This window comes from Channa argus, chromosome 15 (assembly GCF_033026475.1).
Source record: "Channa argus isolate prfri chromosome 15, Channa argus male v1.0, whole genome shotgun sequence".
Lineage (NCBI taxonomy): Eukaryota > Metazoa > Chordata > Actinopteri > Anabantiformes > Channidae > Channa > Channa argus.
The window spans coordinates 10,370,406-10,393,594 of record NC_090211.1 but is presented as its reverse complement, the minus strand read 5'-3'; the positions used below and the strand labels follow the sequence as shown (position 1 = coordinate 10,393,594).

Here is a 23,189-nt window from a genome sequence, read left to right as displayed (position 1 = left end):
TATGCTGAGGGAGCCACACCTGGGAGGCACCGTGGGACGCCTTGCTAACACAGGAACAATGACTCAGGAGAAGGTCTGTTGTCCACGTGCAGCTCATCCCCATGCAGCTTCAGCCAGCGTGTCGCCATAACGCCTTGGAAAAAGCAAGACTTTACAGCAGCTTTGTGGAGGACATTACAACAGGGGCGGACTTCCAGAGCACAAGTTGTGGAAATGGCAAACAGATGTCATCAATTCAAAATAAATTTAAAACACACCAATGACAGAGTGGGGAAAAGATTTTTAGGCCAACCCCAAAAGAATTTTATTTAGGAGGTTTTTGTTTCTGTGAAGATGCTTACAACATAGCATTTTCACTATGGATCTAATTGTTCCCTATTATTTGGCTGTGCTCTGACACGTTTAAAGAAAAAAGCAAAGCATGGCGAGTGTTGCATCAGTCTAACATCAACACTCTAAAGATAGCACACTGGCACAAAGGAAGGATGAGTAAAAAAGAGAATTTGATCAAAATGCATGAGTAAACAGTATGAGGGAAAATGAGGAAAAACACCAAATCCTCTGCAAACAATTTAATTAGACAAAGAAAGACATGGACACCTTCCCTCTAATCAGTGTACCATAAATTTAGGTTATATATTTAATATGTTCACATTCAAAATTGTAAAAGCAATAAGAGAGACTTTATGTTCTTTTAAAGGTTTATCATGTCAGAAATGCGGGCCTTGTTTTGGATTTACCTTTCTGGTGGGGTTTAGTTTTTTCGTGGCGGCTGAGAATGTGTGGGGAGCAGATGAGAGGAGGAGATTGGAAGAGTCTTCAAATGAATTTTTGTTCTAGAACAGAGTGCTGGTCATTTTGTGCAGCTGGAGAAAGAAACTTGCTCTTTGCCTCTGTGAAGATAAACTAGTTTGCTCACAGGCTGCACAAAATCTACTTCAAAATGCTGGCATCTTGACAATTACCTTAAATTGGGATATATTAATCTATTCAACGTGTGTTAAAGTGGCCTCTCACGTTCCTGTGGGAATACCCAGTCGATGCAGACTCAAAGTCGCTTTGATATACACCTTCTTTGTTTTTCCTACAGTAATTGTCAACTCATCCTGATACTGCTGAACATACCTGTATGAGCCAGTCAAAGCCTGTCTTTCTTTTTATCCATTCTTGGGGAGACTGCATCCAAACATTTAACAAACTGAAATAACTGCATCCACCTACAATAAAGTTAGGACTCCAAAGGTCAACGGGAAATGGTACAAATCCCTTAGGAGTTCTCTTAAGGAGCAGCTAACTTTAATACACATCCATCACTTTTTATCATCTAATTAGTCTGCAGTGTGGCAGGCTGGTCAACATTGGAGGGAAGCAGAATTATTGATCAAGTAAAGGATAGTATCTATCATTTCACCTCAGCATTGACACTCTAGCCATTTTCAAACAGGAAAGACAATGTAGTTGCAGCATAGTCCAATGATAATCACGAATGCCGTTCAAAAATAATAAATAAAATAAGGCCATTTGTTTTGTTTCAGGTAAGCTATCGACTAATAGACGTGTTGTGAGTGACCTGGCAGTGCAGCAGCTACTGGGATAATAAACACCTTGAAGAATAGTAAACTGTAGTTAGAAGCATACAGTAAAAATATAACTGAAGGGCCCTGGTGGTTCAGTGTTCGAGCATGGTGCTGGGATGCAGAAGGCTGGACGATGAACTCCCACCCCACCAGGTGTGGCCCCACTCAGCCACGCACCAAGGGCCAACTTGGTGCTAGTCCTGAGTGGGGATAAAAATGGGAGTGTTGCGGCATCCGGCGTAAAAACAGATGCCAAATCACCACGCGGAACATGTTCCCCTGAAGGGACAAGCCGAAAGCTGTTGATCTTAACCATAAAGTATAACTGCAGTTTTTTTATATATCATGTTTGTGAATGATTGTTGGAAATACAATATCAGTGTAACACTATTGACTGTTATGACTGTTAACTCGTGGCAGGTTTGATTTAATATGTATGTATTTCTGTTAATAATGGTATTATTTTTATATGTGCATGGATGGAAGCAAACAATGGACCTAAAGTCTAAGTCATAAGATTTATCTTACCAATTTCTATGCATAGATAAATATGTAACTTAATCTTGATACACAGTATTGTCTAATTCATCACTACATGGATATTACTGGCAAAAAGGATCTATGAAATGTGTGTATTCTGCCATTAAGGGGGATGGTCGGAAAACAAAAGCTGAGATAAAACAAACAATTCGCACACATTATCATTAAATCCTTTCTCCAGCGGGAGGCCAACAATTGCTCCAAAGAAATATTAAAGCCATAACTTCCTTTAAGAGGACTTGACATGCTTGAACATGAAAGCGTTGAACACGCAGGAGATATGTACGCCTACGAAAATGCATTCTTTGCAGCCAGTGGGTCAAATTTTAATCAAGGATTATATTACAGTACAGAAACAGAAACTAGTGGAGCATTTTGTTGGTACTCATATGTTAACACAGGTTTAAACACAACCTGGTTAAAGTCACAAATAAAGGACTGTCTCACACTGGAAAACTCGTGGCTGAGCAGCAAGATTGCTGTGTACTGAGGGCCACTAATGACGTGTCCTCCAAATTTTCTTTCCCTTGGCCACAACTTGAGTAGACTTTCAAATGAAAAAAGACCTTGTTGACACGTTATGATGTATTTTGTCTTGAATTCCCTACGTTTGAAGTAAGCAGCTCTTGAAATGGGACACAGCTACATTTCTCCCCACTGAGATCTGTAATAGTAGAGCAAACAAATCAATACCGTCAATCCCAGCATCAGTTAATCAATCTGACAGTCGACTGTAAGAGGTGGTAGCAAGTTGAGCTTTCAAACAACAATACAGTAACAGGCTAAAGTGACAAATAACATATTTAGTTTGAAACAGCACACTCAGGAATTCAGAATTTTCAGAGCTACAGTATGCAAACATCACAACAATAGGATAGAGGGGGAAATAACAACCCAGTCTAATGTACTGTATATGCAAGTGCTGCAAAACAGGTTCTATTTTATGCAGAATCAACATTTGTGTAGAATGACCAATGGAAGCTTGTGCACACTGCAGGGCTTCGGAACACATTATTAATTTACAAAATTATGTCATTACTGCAAATGATCGGTATTATTAATGACAGTCAGTGCGAATTTGTACAGGAACAGACTTAATACCTAACTAAATCAATAGCTGCCAGCTCCAACAATTAGCCATAAATTGTTATTACTGTACTTTAAATGCTCCAGTTTCTCGCTGCTTGGTCATCCATTTGTCTCTTACTTAATTCCTTTCTGGTAACACAAAACTAACAGCAATCTTAAACATGCAAACTTCTGCTAACTATTAAGCAGAGCAAAAGTTATATTTGGATCCTTGCAAAACATAACACTTTTGACATATTAAAACTACAATGTGTAATTTTTTTGGCATAAACATATTCCAAAATGTATTTTACTGTGGAGGGGTGCTTTCTGTCCCTCCTTTGAGGCTAAATGAATATTCTAGCAACCGTGCAGAAATGCTCACTTTTAAAAATGAGGGACATTTCCGCGACATTTAACCTGTCAGAGTACTTCAATAATTTCTGCTTAATTAGAGAACTTTGCAGAATTATTTTTTATGAAGATTTGGCAATGACTAATACCTATATATAATAGAGCTGTGTAGAGAGTGGCAGAGTGTAACAGATAGTAGAAGAGCATAGTGGAGCAGGGAGAGAATATATTATTATTGTAGCTCTAATTTCATTAAATGTGCCTCTCATTTGTCAAAGCAAATTGCTTTTATATGTTAGGAGAACCAACAGCACTAAAAAAACTGAACTACTTTTATTTGTGTAAGTGAACTAAAGCATCCAGTGTGGCTTGTCATAAACATCAAACAGTTAGTTTGGTAAAAGACATATTGTTGTGGTCAAACCAATTCGTCAAAATGGCCTAATACACAATGGCATTTGAATCCTTGGCTGGATTAAAGTTGTACATATAGACATGAAGCTTTCAACTATGCCACCTGAGTTTTACCAATTATAGGGCAAATGGCGTAAAAATCAGTCAGTTGTTTTGAATTTTTTTTTAATTTTGGGGTGTTATGTGGACAAGCAGGATGCGAAAAGGGAAAACATCTTTATTGTGTGAAAACCCATCACATCAGGACACCATTTTGTGTTCAGGCAGGTTGGTTATAACGGCCTAAATCATTGCATGCAACTTTAGTCTACCTCCATTTTCCTTCTATTCTCTCATTTGATGTCTAAACATTTGTTGAATAATAAAAATTACAGGAGGAGTAACAATACCTATACATTTGTTAAAAATATATTCAGATAGACACATCTGAATAAGGGCATAGGAAAAAAAATCATGGGACAGGTATTATATTAATTTATTCCAATTTCCAAAAAGCACTACCTGCATGTGCATTTTAAGGCAAATGCAATTTTGAGATTGCTTCCATTGGCCAAACTTTTGCTTTTATTTTTGTCATTCGCTACAACCAAATTAACATTAAAACATACAGCACATACCCAGGGTGTACCGCTACAGAGCAGGACTACAAAGTGGGTATTTGCACATTGTGTTTGTGTTTATGAATGCATGACCCCCCATTTCAGGTTTCTTGTTTGGCCCATTTTCCTGTTCAGCGTGTCTTCACATATACGTTAACCAGATTATATTTGATATGCTAATGAAAGCCAAATGCTTTCCACAGAAGTTTGTGTGACACTGATCCAAATTTGTTTGTCAGGCTCATACAGAAAGAATGGGATTCTCACATTGGTAATTGCTCTTTAGAATCAAAAAGTGGTTTGTTGCATTAAATGTGATGTTTCTCACTTGTAAGTCGCTTTGGCGTCTGCTAAATGACTAATCGTAAATGTTCCTGTGTGATGTTAAAATCCAGTTTTAATGCTCCACAATGTTATTCTGCGTTAAAAAAAATAAAAATAAAAATAATAATATCCTTTTTTTTTAACAGTTGCTATATAATAAGAAGGTGATACATGTGTAAGAAACTTATGTTTTTCCAAAATTACTGCAGAGCAATTTCTAATAATAAATCATGTGGAAAATGCCCAGAAGGATCACTTGAAGTCATTTTTCTCATGAAGTGATTTATATTAACTGTAGACACCAAAACTATACATTGTTACTCAATGGATGCCAACACTAACACCATCAAATTGCCTTTTGTGTGTTGGTTGTTTTTTTTTTAGACATAGCATGTTTATTAAGGTTTTTCACTTGTCTCAACCAGATACAGTCTTGTGGGTCCATGGACTGAACCTGTGAGCTGTCGGTCACAAGCTCGCTTCTCAGACCATTAGTCCATAATTGAGCTGTTTATTTACGATTGCTGTGTGTGTGTGTGTGTGTGTGTGTGTGTGTGTGTGTGTGTGTGTGTGTGTGTGTGTGTGTGTGTGTGTGTGTGTGTGTGTGTGTAGATTTGAGTCCTGACAATAATTTATTGATAATGTTTTGCATATTGTCTTTAGTCACTGGACATGGACCCTCTGTAGTCTTGTAAATGGCAAAAGGATGGTCACTTGTATCCATTCTGTCATTTTCTGTCTAATTGCAGCCTTATAAACACTCTCAGCTGTCAGCCCCAGTGGAACAACGGGGTGTGGTACCGGGCCGGCCACAGTACTGCAACTTAAATTACAGCGAGCACGATAACAGTCCAGGCGGCTGTACCTGCCAAAACCTCCCCACAATGGCTGTTCATCTCAGCTCCAGCAGACAGGCTCAGACTGTGGCAGAGTTCAGAATGCGGTCATTTCATATTAGAAGACCTAAATCCCAAGCTGGGACAGCAGTCCCCGAGCTGTAACTATATTAACAAAGTGTCAAGGGCCTGATGTGGTTTGCATTGACAGTATAACTTTGTGTGTGGTGCATCTGAGACACTTATTTTACTGTGTTTTGGGTCTTTGTGTTGCATGTTGATGAGTCACACTGAAGGATCTCTGGTTGCATTAGTTCACCGTGATATTACATAAGATGCAATTGAATCAATACCTTGCTTGTGCGGACTGCCTTCAGGCTGGCCAGGCTCGTAGTACAACAACTAGTGTACACTTGTCTCATTTAGATTATAAGTTAGGCCACCTATTTTATTAAGAATAAGTTGTTTTGAACACTCTCTTTTAATTTGTCTGTAGTTCCATTTACTCCTATGCACAGAATGTGTGCACTCTTTGTAACAGAGAAATATCAAAAAAAGTAAAAAAGCACTGGTTGCATTAAAACATTGTTGACCAGATGTGCTGTTTATCCATGAAAACAATGCAACATGTACAAAAGCGGAATAAAGCCTCCTCTAAAACCTATGAGATGATGCTTATAACGGATTAGATGAACAATTCTGTAACTGCAAGTGGATATTGTCAGGATTGAAAATTATAATTACACCGGAACTGCAGATTCATTGGGCAGCTGAAACACATTTTTAATTCCAGGTGTAAAAGTAATATGGATAATTCATATCTGAATACAATCTAGAGATGAGGTGAATGTTAATGCAGGCTGCAAAGAGAGAGTGTTGCTCAGAGTCTCATCCTAATGCACACCGAATATGATCGGGTAGATTGTGGCTAAAGTCGTTAGTTTGTGCCACGGTTACAGGAAACCAGAAGACGAGAAAATAATAATGGAGTGAGTAAATTACTGCTGGCTAACTCCGTCCAGAAAACAGCAACATTTTGAATTTTTGAAGTTGACTTGAATCCTGTGATGACTTGTTTTCTGCGAGTAGAGTAAAAAATATACATTCCGTCGATTTATTATTTGACACGACCAGTAGATTGTCATCTTAAGATAAGAGCTGTCTGGACTCAAAGTAAACTTCAATAAACCCAATTTTCCTGAGTGACTGCTTATTTGTACATGCAAATAGACACATCGAAGCCCTCAGCGTTCACTAGGGCAGTGACTGGGTAATTATATATGAATGGCTCAGATTACAGACACAACAAAGGAAAGATAAAATGGGTCAATATCTTTTTCTCTTGCACTCTAATAATTATCATCTGTACAGAGTAGCATCAGCCGTCTTCACAGCAGTCTGAGCATGCCCAGAAATCTCTGACAGAGTGACTCTTAGACAGGCAGGAAGTCTGATAACAGTGGGAATTTACAAAGGAGGCAGATCGTATAAGAGAACTCTCTGCCTCTCCAAGTGGCAATTTACGAATACAACAATTTCAACAAACCAATTGAGCTCTCCTACGCTCTCTTGACTGCCAAACTCACAGTAACCATTGTGCTCCAAACACTTGTCCACGCTTTCCTCCCCCTCACCCAATCACCTGCATTGCTTAGACACAGGTCAACTTTGCCAATGACATGGCATTTCAAATTGACTGAGATGTAAAGTTGGACTAAAAATCAGTACTGACATTTTATTTTTACAAAACAATCAATGCAGGAACAAAAACTGTTTTGGGTCAAATTTTCACCAAAGTCTCTGTATGGCTGGATACTACTTATGTCATTAATTAGACGTTTAAATGTGTGTGCATATGTGCATATTTGTTTTAGATTAAAAACATTTTTATGCAAGGAAAGTCAGCAATGAGAAAAGAAAAAAACATTTTTTTTCTCTCTCCTATTGAACAACATAGATCTTCTTATTTGGATGGGATGTACTGGCTGAATGTGAAACACCCACAAAACCCTGTTAGTGTATAGTGTTGTCCTTCAGTGGCACCACAACACTCTGTATATATTACTTTGTGTCAACACATTCCTGCTACAAACACTTAGAAAAGACTAAATTGGTTGTGTGGCATATTTTCAATATTTTCAACCCAGAACTTTAAATATTGCAGTGGCTGACATTGCGCATTATTCGTGACCTGGTACTTAGTTTGACGCTGGCTCTCCTGGTGTTTTGGAGGTGTATGATGAATGAGATTCTCTAATGCAGGGAGACATTTCAGTGGCATGCAATTTCAAATCCTCATATTGTGGCAACAAAGTGAACAAGTTAAGGTCTAGTGAATATGCTTATCAGTAATTATAGTCTGCACTCATGTATAATAGATTCAGTGTATAATACGCTTAAACACCATCTCCATCCTCAGCATAATGCAGAACACAGCATTGTTTTTGCATGTGCTGTCTTTAAGGAAACTGGCCATCACCACAACTTATTATTACAATTTCAAACATAGCCTACTATTGCTCACTATCCCGTTCAATTCGTATAACAGGCTTTTATGTATCAGTATAAAGTTATTTCCTGTCTTTTTGGGGGGAAATTAACTTATGTAATGCTCCACAGAAAACCAGCAGGGTGCAGACATGAGCTTTGTGTGGAATATAATGTCTATCAAAATAACCTTTGAGATGGAGTTTTATAGAGAACGGAGAACTTTAGACAGTATGGAACATTTCACAGCGTAATAAGGTTGCACATCTCACACCAATGATTCCCATCAGGCATCACAGGAATGAGGAGAAACCGCTTTCCACACAGCCATCTCAGATTAGGAAATCTAACGTTTATTATCCTTCTCGTGCACGGTTAGAAGAAGAAGGAAAAAATGTGGGTGTACGCACGCACTAGTTGTGTTGTGTGGCTCCACAGTGCTTCACTTCAGATGAGCTCACCCAGCCAATGCGCACATCGTAGGATCCTACCAATGTGAGAAGGCGCAAGGACGGCGAGCAGCAGCCTGGTTGGCAGTGGGAAGAGTGGATGCTTTTTATGCAAAGGCTGCCGAGTTTTCACACACAAAGTAAACAGAGAGAAGCGCAGAGGATTGTGCGCTCATTCGTCTTCAGTTGGAAAGAATCAATGGATGTGTAGCTTGCCTGGAAGGATGTGGGTCCACTCTTGCATAGCAGACTGGACTGGACTTCGGGCTGAGCGGCTGACGAGGAGCAGCTCACTTTAAACACTTAATTTTCTTTTTGGTTTTTTTATTTGTTTTGGTTTTTTTTTATTTTCTCCTCCTTTTTTTCATAAAATGCCACGATTTCCATCACCATATTTTGTCCAGTTCCAGCCAGGCTGCTCATTTGGAAGGACGCCAGATGATCTCCAGCCTCTCAAATCTGCAAGTTCAGTCCAATAAATTGTGACATTGTCTGTCAGCTTTGGAATAAGAAATCGATACTCAAGAATATTCTCCCGGAATGTTAACGATATATTTCCTCGACATCCATATAAAATGCGATTTGGTTGGATTAGGTTGGTTTGGTCCAGCTTCACGCCTTTTTAGCTGGAGCAGTGCTGATAGTGACTGATTATTGCTGTTGATTTTGTCCATGCAAGACTCGGGGTGGAAACATGTCTGGCCACTTCTTTGAAAGGATCGCTGCTATCAGAGATGGCATTTTGGTCCAGCACTTCGGTTTTCACCTCTAAAGTGCCCCGGAAAATCTTATTCATGTTCACCCTCTCCCTCTCGGTCACCTACTTGTTTTACAGCTTGATGAGCTGCTACAACTCGCTGCAGTTCCCCCTGCAAGAGAACTACGTGTATCAAGGGAGGCTGGTGACGGAGGAGACAACTTTTGTGACATTGAGGGAAAAACTTTATTCCGCCTCCCAGGGCTTTGCCGAATTCACGGAGGCCGACGGAACCACCGCGGTCTCCACCGTAAAGGATCATGCTGAGGCCGAACAAAGGACTGTGGAGTGGATCAGGACGCAGGCGTCTCCAACTAAATCGGCGGCGGCGTATCACACCACCGCGCTGGAGAAGGAGCACCAGGAATTCAGCACCACGGACAGCGAACTCAGGGTGAACTGCACCTCGGATTACGGAGAGAAGCGACTCCCCCAAGCCATCATCATCGGGGTGAAGAAAGGGGGGACCCGAGCCCTGCTGGAGGCTCTCAGGGTGCATCCGGACGTCAGAGCTGTTGGAAATGAGCCACACTTCTTTGACCGGAACTACGAGAAGGGGCTGGACTGGTACAGGTGAGTTAACGCTTCGGTGTTAAGCCATTATATCAGGACTGGAACCACGTGTGCGTTCTGTTTATCATCTGTTATACCAATTAACGCGTGTGACGTGTGGAAAATAACTTGTGTGACATATTATCACAGTGTCACGGTGAACAGGTTTGGTCCCTCCAGGTTGTCAAAGGTAAATGCATTGCTGTGTTTTCATGCAAACTTTTCAAGTCAATGTAGTTTTGATTGAACATAAAAAAGCGATTATAGCAGCAAATACACACATGACTGACAAACTGTCCTTTAACAGTGCAAACTTATGACTATTCTCCTACACAATCAAGACGGTTTGTATATTTAAACTCTTTTTACTTGAGCTTAAACTTTCAAAAATACATGGTAGTTGAATGGTTTTTTCTTTCTCATTTGTTCTGGATCCTATGGTTTGTGTTGAAGAGTACAGTTTCTCCCACTAAAGAAAAGGCTGTACCAGGTCTGTCTGTTATATAACACAATATGTTCTCTCAGGAAGTCGAAGCACAGACATTTAACAAGGTTACACAATTTTTATACACAGAGGAGGATAATCGCTAATTTAGATGTGTTTTCTGCTTTTAAATATCTGATTCTTAGTAGTCTATAAGCAAAAAATACCTTTTTACTTATGTAAAAAAAATATTTTGGGGGGGTTGTATTTTGATTGGCGAAATATAAAACGTATACTGTAAGAGAATATTTAAGGTGTTTATGTTGAATAAGAGTAGGTATTTACTATGCTGCCCTATTGATACCTTCTGACAGAAATTGGCTTATTATTCAGTTTCTCTGTTTTAGGTTTAATTAAACATATTCGCAGGTAATAATAGAAGAAAAACACTTTTCAATACTTTCAACACTTCTTTAGGATTTAAGTTTATTTCTAGAATGCTATATTTATCTTATGCAGCAGTTCATTTTTCTTCTGCTTTTCAAACAAACTTTCTTACCAGCAGTTACCCTCCTCTACTTAACTGCACCACCTTTCGTGTGTGATGGTTGACATTCACTTTGAGTCTATGTTTATTAGCCCGAGTTTATTATCTCTGTGTTTATAGGAGGGAGAAACAAAAAATCAATTTGAGGGTTCATTCATGGTCACGTGTTCTTGGCTCAGTTGTTCTCACATAATTAACCAGGGAAATTCAAGATTTTCTTATGGAGTTGATGAGCTGATCATAATGATGATGACTGAAAGTTCTGTCTGGTTCTCCCTAGAACTGGCTCTGGGTTGCCAGCACTTGGGTTGCAAAGCATCTGCTTTCATCTTGCTACACAGACATGGGAGCTCTCAGCTCTTCATTTAGCCTGTGTTAATGCAAGCTGTTTCATTATGTTTACGGAGAAAGGCTCATTAGACAGGAGGATGACATGCTTACATAAATAATAATAAGTGTGCTAGTGTGTTTTGGGACCCCCGAACAAAACAAATCCCTAAAGGAGCCTTAATTTCATATCTGACATTGTCATGCACTTGGTGTTTACCTAAGAATTGTGCATTCAGCAAAGATTTAAAGATGCATGTAACATATTTGCTCCAGCTGAATGATGCGCAAACATGAGATTTCAGCCTGTTTCATGATTAAATGTGAATTACAAGTGACAGGTACCGCAAACAGATTCAGACCACGTTTATTTGTTTGTTTGTTTCTAAATGATACATTATACTGGATCACTCTTTTCTCTGTCTGTGATGCTCTGGCTAATGTGCACTTAATGAAAGTGAAATTATGATCAGATACAGATGTTTGCAACCATTTGATGCTGGTGTAGTTGAATAAGACCAGTAATCTCATAGAATTCATAAGCTTGGGTCTGTCTTAGTAACAGCCGCTCCACCTTTTGATGGATCCGACAAAGTGTGAATTTAATACAAAAGCATAACGTGAGTGTGAACATGTATTCAAATACACATGCAGTGGCAATGTCACTGATGACAGGGTGTTATTACAGTTACCTGGACACATACATTAAACTATACTTTACATTTTAACCTGCACATTTTCAGGTTCAGTGATCTTTACAAAGATGCAGGGTTGTGCATTCGTATTTAAGTTGCTGTTTGTTTTGGAAGATTAGTTTTCTGTTACTATGTGTGATGCTCTGGGAAAGACAACAGGATGAGAGAAATTCCAGTTGTGCTGTGAATTAAAGATCTTGCTGTAAAGAAGTGAGAACATACAGTGAATGCATTCAGGCTCACCACTGCGGTGCAGCGTGTGGTATAGTGTAGGTCACAAGGTTAGCCCACTTGGACAAGGGAATAAAATGATGAATTGAGAGAATGTTGTACTGTAAACTGCTCGGCTTGCAGCACTTTGCTTTCAGTGGATGTGCTTTGTTGGTACTTGTCATAAAGAATCAGCTCCTTCAAGGATGTTGTCATTATCTTGGCAAATGTCTGACACAGTTAAATGTCAGGGACAGTGGAGGAGAAAAAGGAAATGTGTGCTCTTTTATGGCAGGAGGGCAACTGCCCACCCCAGAACACCCCAGCCCACCCCAGCCCATCCCAGCCCACCCCAGCCTACCCCAGATTGCACAACAACTGTGTTATTGGGAAAAGCAACTGTGAGGCTCTTACTGAAGTTAACGTAGGCAGTAACCTGTCAGTTATTGCAAGGTAAAGCTTGTTATTTAAAGGACTAATTCTGCACTAGACTTTATCAGGGTTTTGAGAAAAAACATAAAAAGGAGTAACTGGCCTTTGATTTTCTCAAAGGTTTGAATCTCTGTGTTGTTGTTGTTGTTGTGGGAGAGGATGCACAGACTGAGCACTAAATCATACTTTTTGATGTCTGAAACAGATAAAATAACTATACTGGGGTGGGTTTAAAATGAAAATTATGCTCAAACTACAACATGTGTGCCAGTCAAAGCAAGTTGTGCTGATGTGATTGTGCTGTTCAGACGTTCTGTTAACATTAAAAATTATGTAATGCAAATCTTTATATTCCTTAATTAATTTTTTTTTCACTTTACTGCTTTAGTGGAAATGATGATAATTATGCTTTAAAACCGGCATAATTTTATTTTAATATTTTTATATAAGAATATAATCTACCAAACGGACATTTAAATGTATTTATTTATTTATTTATTTATTTTTTCGCACAAATTGTGCACACATCTAAGGTTCACATCAGAATTACAAGTTTGGTGTGGGTCCTGGAACGAGCCTCCGAAGACAGGCCCAGATTGGTGACTGGTGCAACGTTCCTGTTTTTAGCACTCTTGGACAGTTTCTCCAGTGTGTTTTGGGCTTACTTGAACAAGCAATTAGCAATGTAGTACCATCATTACCGTACACAGAGGACTTTCATCAGCCAACTGGCGCTTCTAATGTTGCCTCTATTTCTGAGTAAAGAGGATGAGCCACCACCACAAGGATTTTACATATCTCTCCTCTTGAGCATTCCTCAACCTGGTGCAAACACCCATTCTGGAATAAGAAACATTTGATGCACGATGACCAATATGGCAACTGTTACTCCAGCTCACTGCCAATTGGGCAGAAAGATAATGGGCCTCATAAATCGTGCTAAAGAATGTCATTGATTATCAGTCATACATGAAGATTTATGCCTGTTGTGGATGAGCACTCTCAGCAGCATCAGTGTTCACACAAGCTTAAGCCTAATGAGGGCTTATTAGTGAGGTTGACTTCTTGGTATTTTTGGCATTTTCTGCAAAATGCCAAACAAATGGTGTTTACATTAGTGTTAACAAATAGGCTCTGAAAGGAGCGACCACAAGGGCAAGAATCTAAATCATGAAAATGTTGAACTGCTGTCTGAAAAACTTCAGCATGTAATAAAAACAATTATTATTTGAGACAGGTAGATAACGTAAAAACGATCAGTTAGACTAAGAAATTGTTTTTCTGAACACTTTTACAAAATGGTTAACTTCAAGATTAACAGGGGCAGTATCAGCCTATCACACTGTTGAAAATAACACCATTTTGAAATATGTCAGATTGTCCATTTTAGATTAATTCCAGTTGAGAAGCATGTGTGACCAGATCAAATAATGCAGCAGGAGGCATGAGGTTTCTCATCTATTGAGGCTCAATGGATTCTCCTCCACAGTGATGTGGGAATTGAATAGTTAGCAAAGCGACAGCACTTATACCAGTCTATTCATAAGAAGCACAATGTCTATTTTCACATTGAAAGAATTCTGTATAGATATATATTTTATGAAGAATATGCTATGTAAAATTGAATTATATCATTAATATGTAATCTCAAATGTTGAAGCATTAACTTGTCCTGAAACTGCTTTGTCATTTTGAGCAAAACCTTTTAAGTGATGACACCATCCGCTATCTGTATCTGCCAGGGTTCAGGGCTGAGCTGATACCCACTGAAAATTTGTTTCAGAAGTCAGAGGTACAGCCGCTTTGACACAGAACTACAGATCCGGACCGAATATGTGAAATTCCTCTAAAATCAATATAGCTGTGGAGCACAAATCTTAAACTTTCAGATAATTCTGCCTCTGTGCCCTTCTGCTTATGGTGTACTTGTGTGTCTTCAACACAGCCTTCTTGTACTATGATCGCTTGTAATGTACAGGACCTACCTTAAGACATCCACTTCACGAAATGATCCATCTCTGCTGTGTACAGAGTGGCCGGAATCTCATCTAAAGAACATAATGCAGCAGAAACAAAGACATAGTGGAGACACCCCCGACTTGTTTGGGAGGGGGCATTATACTGAATATTAGTGTTAATGGAAATCCCCTGACGGGTTTGTGTGTTATCTGATTTACCATGCAGCTACTCAGTATATTTTCAATCATAAGACACAAAAGAACACACTCCCTGCTACTTGTGCACAATAATTTGCCAAGACAAAATAAATACATTTCACTTATTTTTTTAAAAAAAAGTATTTTATTATCAGCCTTAACAAGATAATTTCCTTTATATGTACTTTAAAAAATAAATGTCAAGTAACTGGAGCCAGAAAAACAGACAGCACACTTAGGTAGAGTATGAAGAAAACATTTCTTCCTATATAACAGGAGTTGAGTTCCTGCACCCGAAACTACAGGCAGCTCCCCTGAATAACTTATCTTTCTGTCAGCCCACTGCAAACACTCTACAGCTGCCACCTTCTGTAATGCTGAGTTTCACCACCGACTCTTTGGATTTGACCCAGTGTAAAAGGATTTATTGCCCAGCTCACCTGTTTATGAGGTGAATACATCATTTATCAAACTCATAGCTCAGCCGGGACTTGGCAGCATTAAATTAAAAGCGTATTTTAAGGAGAAAAGGATGAAGCAACAGCAGGTGATATTCTAAAGAAGTTTAGATTGAAGTGGTTGCATGACTGGACAAAATCCTGAAACTGAGAGGATGTTAACTATAAGAGACATTTAGAGCTCAGGTGACCATGTGGCATGATCACAGATACAGGATACCTTTTCCTGTATATCCTCTCTCCTCTGTTTAAACATAAGACAAATCAGCTAACTGTGATCTAGAACCACTGTTTTACTGAGGTTTGCAAGCTTTAATATCTCTGTGTTATTAAAATGACACTTTAACCCTCTATGCAATAAAGGCTGAGGAGATATACCTATAAATCTTTGGGGCGATGCTCTTACGCTTTCAGGGCTATGTTGCTGTGCTGAGAAATGAGCCTGTGATAACTCCCAGCTACATGGTGATTATTCCTGGCAGACATTGTTTTTATTTCAGCATACTCTGTAACTATTTTACTTTTTCTGGCTTTTTGCAATTGTCTTCTCTTGGTGCCTCAAGAAATGTGGCTTTTTAAAAGGATTTCACAAAATGAGTCTCACCATTTCAACATCTTTTTTTTTTTTTTTTTTGGAAGTTGTAATATGGTCTAATTATTAGATCCTAACAGCCACAACCAAGCCTTAACCAAACCTATTCACTTCTCTTCTGACCTTATCAAAGATACAAATCCTTTCTTTGCACTACATTGTAACTTTTTTGAAATACGAAATCATATTCATGGAGCCATTGTCAGTGTATCATTTGTTATTCAGCCACTGTGGGACACTGAAGGAACATTTTGTACTTCGGCACAGGCTTTAGTGTACCCACAACCTCTGGTCGTGAGACAGGACCCGTTGACAGGAGGGTAGTAATGGAGACATGGATCCACTGCCGAGCCCAGCAGCCGAAAGTCTAAATCCAATGTTTATCCCTTGTTTAGCCCTGCTTTCCCTCTCTCAGCTGCTCCACAGGCAGCTTAGCCCCTGACTCTTGCCACCTGACTGGGAGCCTGTGACTCCACTCTTTGGGGAGATGGGAAAGAGCAAGGAGGGCCAGATACCCGAGTAGGCAGGATGCCATCCCTTCCAGCTGGGCCTGTGTGGTGCTGCAGTGCCTCCCTGTCCCACACCTCCCAACATGGCAGAATCTGCCTACGCCTGATAAGACGGCGCCAAGACTCACAAGGATGCATCTCTGAGTGCTCCAATGCCAGTGCTGCAGTTGTGGAATTAAACTTTTTAATTAGCAGCATACCCCTGTGGACCTTTTCAGTCCGGTTTTTCTTGTAGCCCACCCTCTTTACACTTGATAAAACTCCCCAGCATCAATGCTCTGTGAGGTTCCAGTTACCACAGGACCAATCATGTTCACTTCTTGTTTGAGCATCTCTTCAGACGCACCATAGCACAGGAATAGCAGCCATTATATCCCACAGCCAGAAAGGACAGAGATTTTCTCCTGTTTGGACACAGAACCACACAAATCATTGTATTTATTGACGTTCCTGTCCATCCTCTTGAATCACAATGTGATGAACTCATCTTCTCCGTGAGTAAATCCTGATTATTACACATTTAGCCAAGTTTAATAGTTGAGTACCAGTGAGTGCTGTACCACTTCATATAATTCCTATTAATCATCTATAAGAAGTTAAACATGACTCTTTCCAGTTACATGGATCATTAATTGTATTTACTTTGTGAATGGTTGGTACTGTATGAGTTTATGTATTTATATCGTCATTGAAATTTGTTCAGGTTCCTGAATACAATAAACACATTTTTGATCTTCTTTGCTCAGAGGTCAAAGTCAACGCTCACAGATCTGGCTGCCACAAGGTAAAAAGATTCTAAACTGCCATCTCAAAATTCTTAAAACATTAAACCTGGTTGTGCAGGATGATATTCAGATATGCCCTCCCCCACCCCCAAGTTCTAATATTTTTAACAATAGAGTGCCATAGGGATGATGTGGGTTTTTTGTGGGCCAACCCAGACGTCTGTACCCCATTGGTCCCCTCGACAAAAAGTAAATTCAATTTTTCCACTTGCATTTGGACATTTTGCGGAAAACAAGCTTGATGACAAAAAAGTGTTTGATAATTACACCTGTTGTGCAGCAAGATCATCTTCACAGATGAACACCACTTTCATGATTTTTAAAGATTAAATACAATTGCCAGATATAAAAACCTAATGTTGGGCTATAAACAAAGAACACTCATTCCTACTGCACTCTTTTGCCCTTTTTGGTTTTAATTGTAAACTAATAAAGAAAAAACTGGTCATTATCTGTATGTATATTCGAGGGGGGGGTTTGACTTCTCAATATTCCACAGTCTGTCTCATTTCTATACTTTTATTATCTGACTTTCACTTATGTATATATTATGCTTAAGTATTTATATTAACAAATATGTTAAGCCTACAAATTATAACTTACACTGAACAGATTAGTATTCTGTAGATTTGAACTTCAACCAGCAAAAGAAATGAGAAGACTGTATCGTGTCATCCCAACTAATTAGTACCACAATGACCATACATTTCTGCAGGTTTCATATTTTCCACAGCAAATATTCTAATACGCTGGATCAACACATACAAAGCACAATGCTGAATTAGCTTTCACTTTTTTGTTCCCTTCACAGGTGTTTTAGTTTGACTGAATAGGGGCTCCTTTTTTCATTCCATTCCAGGATTACAGATTGGTTTGATCTTTCTCTAGTGATCTCTATTGTAACATGAGAATTATGGAAGAAGTAATACCGCTCCATCCTTTTTGCATATGGAGAAAAAAACTTGAGCAGTTAATGGGTATAGCCAATTTCATCCTGCCTTTGGTCCTGCTCAGAATTCATGTGCGTTCCTCCTCCTCTCTCTATTTCTTTCTATCTGTCTCACACGCTGACACACACGCGCACGCGTTCATCTCTTTCTCTTGCCCTGCTGTAGCTACACTCCAATGCTTTCAAGTGGAAGTCTATTTTGCTTATAGTTAGAATTTAATTCACCGTCTTTTTCCCCCTTCCATCGCTATGAAGTGGCCGTGGGTTATGGTTCACGTCAGGGCTCATATCCACTTTATTTTTGTGTCCATCAAAAGATAAAATTCAGAGCAGCCTTCTCCTCCGTCTTTTCTGTAATAGAATGGAAGACTTAGGCCTGTGTTTTTGTTCCACGACGTGGACAGATTGTCTCAAAATGAGAGACATAGCTTCATCTGTTAAATAATTTATTTTGGACCCAAAATAAAGTATATGCTAAAGTCATTTTATACTCAAAGGAATTCTTCTTTCCTGAAAGATTATTTGCATGGAACAGAATTGCTGTGATGTGCTGCTGGAGGAACAATGATTCTGTTCAGCAGAATGCTGGTTTACAGACGTCTTTGAATCTCAGCAAATAAGACTACCTTGGGACAAATGCACATGTCAATCATACTTGTCAAGATTCCAATTTTCCTTTCCACATCTCCCGGAGCACTTGCGCTGCCTGTGCTCCTTATTGGCTGCGAGGGACGTGGTCTCATGACACCAGCTGATGCATTTGTTCAGTCAAAGAGAAAACCCTGACAGGAATGGTCATGGAGCCAAGATACAAGGACTACTGGGAGTATGTTTCAAATGTATGTCCATGAGCTGATATGTGCTTCTGTAGTGTGTTATGGTGGGAGATGGTGAGAATGGAAATGTTGGCAGTTCCCTCTGGTATAAGAAGCATACACACGCAAGCATTATGCTGTAGATGTATGCAGCAATATGCAGCATATTGCCTTTCTTACATCAAGTGTGTCTTTAAAAAAACTGTTGCTAACTATTATGTCCAACCACAGAAATTACCATCTAACGTTGGCTGTTAAACCCAATTGAATTTTTCAGCTGTTTTCCAGGCTTGTCATTTTCCAACAATTACATTTTTTTCAAAAAGCTGATGAAAGCAAAAAGTTACGAACAATTATAGCGGTAAACTTTGGAGCCACATGTGTCTCGTGCTCCGCATAACAGTTCAGCAACAACCTGACAGACTTAATTCAATTATGCCTGTGTGATGTGTTGAGACTCTGGAGGCGTGAGCTAATTCCTCTGTTTACACCCCTGAGTCACTGTCACAAACAAAGACAAACACATTCATTGGCTTCCAGGATCTTATTTGCTGTGATTGTCCCATCGCCTTTGAAGTTTCTCATCACTTTATGTTGTTTACTTATTCAAGCTCTTTCTTTTCCTCAGATCACCATGGGGTATTCGTTTAGAATAATTTTAGCACAGTGTGAAACAATGTATGAACTGAGTTTTAGATGCGTAAACACAACTTAACACACGTCTTACATACAGTAGAGTAGAGGTACGCTTAAGATGGATTGACTGGAACTTCGAAGAGGAGAGATCCTTATTTCATAACTCTGTGCTTAAACATATTGCTGGCGTCTCTGCCACCAGCACTCTGGGTACATTGGGTATGTTGGAAGTCATTGACACAAGCTGTGATATTTGCCAAACTCCCCTGAGAGTTGGAGTAAGCCAGTGAATTGCAAAAGGAAGCTTTTTAGGGATTATGCTAATTGATAATTGCTGTATTAAGTATGTGATTGTTTCTCTTGGATAATTTGGATTATTGGAATTAGAGGTTTAGGAGAGAGTTTTTGTCTTCTGTTTTTTTAATAAGGTTGTCACCTGCTTTAAACATAAGGCCAACGCCTCCCTCGCAGGGCTTTTAATGAGTAATGCACTACACAGCCGCACAAATTGAAATTAGCAATCAATACTGCTTCATAAAAAGAGAAGGGAAAAACTAAGAATTTTAGTGGAAATAGTGCTCATAATTCAGTGTAATTGCTGCCCCAGGGCTAATGGGTACGACTTTACTCTGGACCTCCTTGGCCTATTTTCATTTGCTGTTGCAAAACAACATTCAAAAAACATGTTTACCAAAGTAACTTACACAACAAAGTATACAACCTCAGTCACTGCTGTATTTGTTAAGTGACCCAAAGTATAAATTAGTATTTTCCAATATATACTTCATTTACACAATTAGATGGACAAAGGTGGAGTTAGTGGTGCATGTTGCCAGAAACACAAACATGAAATGCAATTTTTAACTTGACTGGTGGCATCTAATGATCTCTGCATCAGACTAAAATCATAGACATTTCCTCCGACTTCCCTAACGCTGCCTCACAGAGATACGGCCGTATTCACAAAGATTCTGAGAAAAAGCTCAAAACTTGCCCTAAAAAGTCAAGAAAGGAGTCCCATTACTGGAGGGATTTAGAAAAATGTCATAGTTATTACTTTATGGAAGGGGACAAACTACACTACCAATTGTTGCACAACTTAGTTTGAATCTTGCTGATAAGAACAGAAAACATACACTAGGTTTTACAAACTCGAGGTTATGCCCTTATCTGCCCCCTATAAATGAAATAATCCTCCAAATACGCACAAAATATGCACGTAAGTATGTGAACAGTGACACTAGAGACCTTGCTGCTTTGTATGAGTGCACCAAATAAATCCACCTTAACCCTCACCCCTACCTGTTTTGCCATTATCACTAGGAGTTATCAAAGAAATGTTTGAATCCTACACACAGAATGTTATGAGGACGTCTTGATATCTGTAGTTCCCGCCTGCTTGTTTGGTTTGGTATAATTTATGTGACAACTACTGGATATTTAGTGTGTTTCACAAGAAGTGGAATTATTTGAAATGTCTACGCCAAAACATTGAGCAGTTATCACAGCAACATTCCCAAAATTGGCAACATATTATTGATTGCTACCTTTGGAAACTCCCATTGTTTGTGTTTATTGACATCTATTGATTCATGTCTTTGGACTGTTTTTGAACCTTGGTTTGCCTGTAATGTTTGTCTGCAGTGAATAAGGCAAAGCAAAATCTGCATGAATGAGTAAATCAGGACTTTCAGTGAAATGGTGCTTTTTTTTTCCTAAGCTCGTATCTGAAATATAGATAAAACTTTGTGTTTAATTCTGGATGTTTTTTTGTTTGTTTTTTTCGATTATTTGTCAGTCAGAAATAAAACTGCAGCAGTCTGCGTTCAGGCTGCTGGATTAGGATTCTTGACTTCTGGCTGTTTTTCAGAAGGTATGTGAACTGCACTTGGTTATTCATTCCATGCATTTTAAGTACGCACAGGGTGAATCTCCCTGTAGTCGCTTTCTACTCTAATCGACCTCTGGTTTGTTTTATGTCTACAAGACAGGAGGAGGCAGAATCCTAAGTATGAATTGATTTTTGAATGAGCATACATTCACTTTTAAACACCTGCAGAACACACTGGGCCCATGCGCTGCAGAAAATACACTGTCCTAATTGATTTGATTAACGAACAATGACATGCTTTCTGTCTTTTGACTCAAGGTCACTCTGTCATCACAGTCTTAAGCTGTGTCCTCTGGTCTTTACAAAGGACCAACATGCCATGAAAGTGTATCTCGGCCGAGGTGAGAAGGTAGCTGCTGTAACTAATGGGTTTATTTAATTCAATTTATTGCTTCAGCCGCTGCATCATACGAGACATGCTGGTAACTGTAAGATTGAGGTTTCTTCAAGAAAGAAAGAGAGATTAACCCTCTTTCCAAAAGGGCACAATACATTCTCATGTCATGCTGAATTTTCATGCCTAGATAGCTGGATGTATAAATCTGCAGAACTAAATGAATATAGGTTTGTGGTGAAATGGGGCTCTCGAGTCTATTACGTACAAGCCTTCTAATCAGCATCACACTGGGGCTGTGCTTGCCAGGCTGGGAATATGGAATAAATGAGGGCTTTGTCAACATGTCCACTGTTGGATGCAGGGAAACAGTGTCTTTTGATTTCAGTGCTTCAGCCGAAAGGCACTCCAGCTTATTTGTCTAAGTAAATGTTTTGCCTTCGCTGCTATCTCTTTCATCTATTATGTATTATTGTGGATCGAGGATGGCATTCTGTTTCACCATTAGCACATTGTGAAAACGAATTCATTCTTAATATTATTATGTTGGCTACATGTCAAACCATATCTATCTCTTAACACATTGTTTCCAATTAACATTTTCCTAATTTCTGATACAATCTGTAGAATATAAATGAAGCAGTTCAGGCAGCAGCTGCTTGCTCTGTGTTGTCTCGGCTCAGAGCGAATTGCTTTTTCTCAAATTTGTTTTGTAATGCACCTCATTTTTACAAGAATAAACACGTACACTTTGCACTTTGGGTAAACTCAACAAAGGCTTCAGGGTTTAGAAAATTAATGTGCCATGATAATTAGTTAAGCAACGGCACAGTGCCAGAGGAAAGAATTTCACACCTTGAGTTTAATAATACATACTGTCATTTGCCTTGCCTGTAATGTGCATATGTTTCTTTACGCTACTGTATTTCATGCTCCTCATGCCGCATGCCTAAAGGAGAGATGCATGCTGTCCTCACTTTAAACATTGACAAATATCCGTAGTATGCTTTAGGGCTCTCAAAAGCACTTAAAATATGAAAATGTGTTATTCTAAAGCACCTATAAGGATGTTCAGTACTTTTATTGTGAAACTATGTGCTGTTTTGGAAAACAATAAATGCAACTCTGGGCTTGAGGAACCAGAGCGCCGCTTCTTCCTTTCCTGGCAGCTAGTTGATTGCAGGTAATTGCCTTCACCTGGCGTCCCAGGTGTAAACCACTTCCTGATTACATGTTCAGAGTGAAAACCAGCAGGCCTTTAAATCCATGGGGCTTGGATTGAGAAATACAGCCTTAAACACTCATCTACCTCCAAATCTATCTACAGTGCTCTAATTACTGCCTTTGCTGCCTTTTAAAAACATAATTTAGTGTTATATTTCTTCCTAAATGTAGCCTGAAAAATATCAGCAACTATATAGTGCTTTTAATTTTCGAAAGGCTTGTCATTCGTGGGCTCACACAGAAGAATG

At 39.2% G+C, this 23,189-nt stretch overlaps 1 protein-coding gene across 1 annotated transcript in view; it reads left to right on the top strand.

Moving 5' to 3' along the window:
• The first annotated feature begins 8,448 nt into the window (after window positions 1-8,448).
• The window catches only part of hs3st4 (heparan sulfate (glucosamine) 3-O-sulfotransferase 4), a 77,698-nt gene continuing 62,957 nt past the window's right edge, over window positions 8,449-23,189 (top strand). Inside the window, exon 1 of the mRNA XM_067478363.1 lies at window positions 8,449-9,978. Within this exon, the coding sequence (XP_067334464.1) occupies window positions 9,383-9,978 (596 nt within the window). The 5' untranslated portion in view covers window positions 8,449-9,382. The remainder of the gene's footprint in view (window positions 9,979-23,189) is intronic.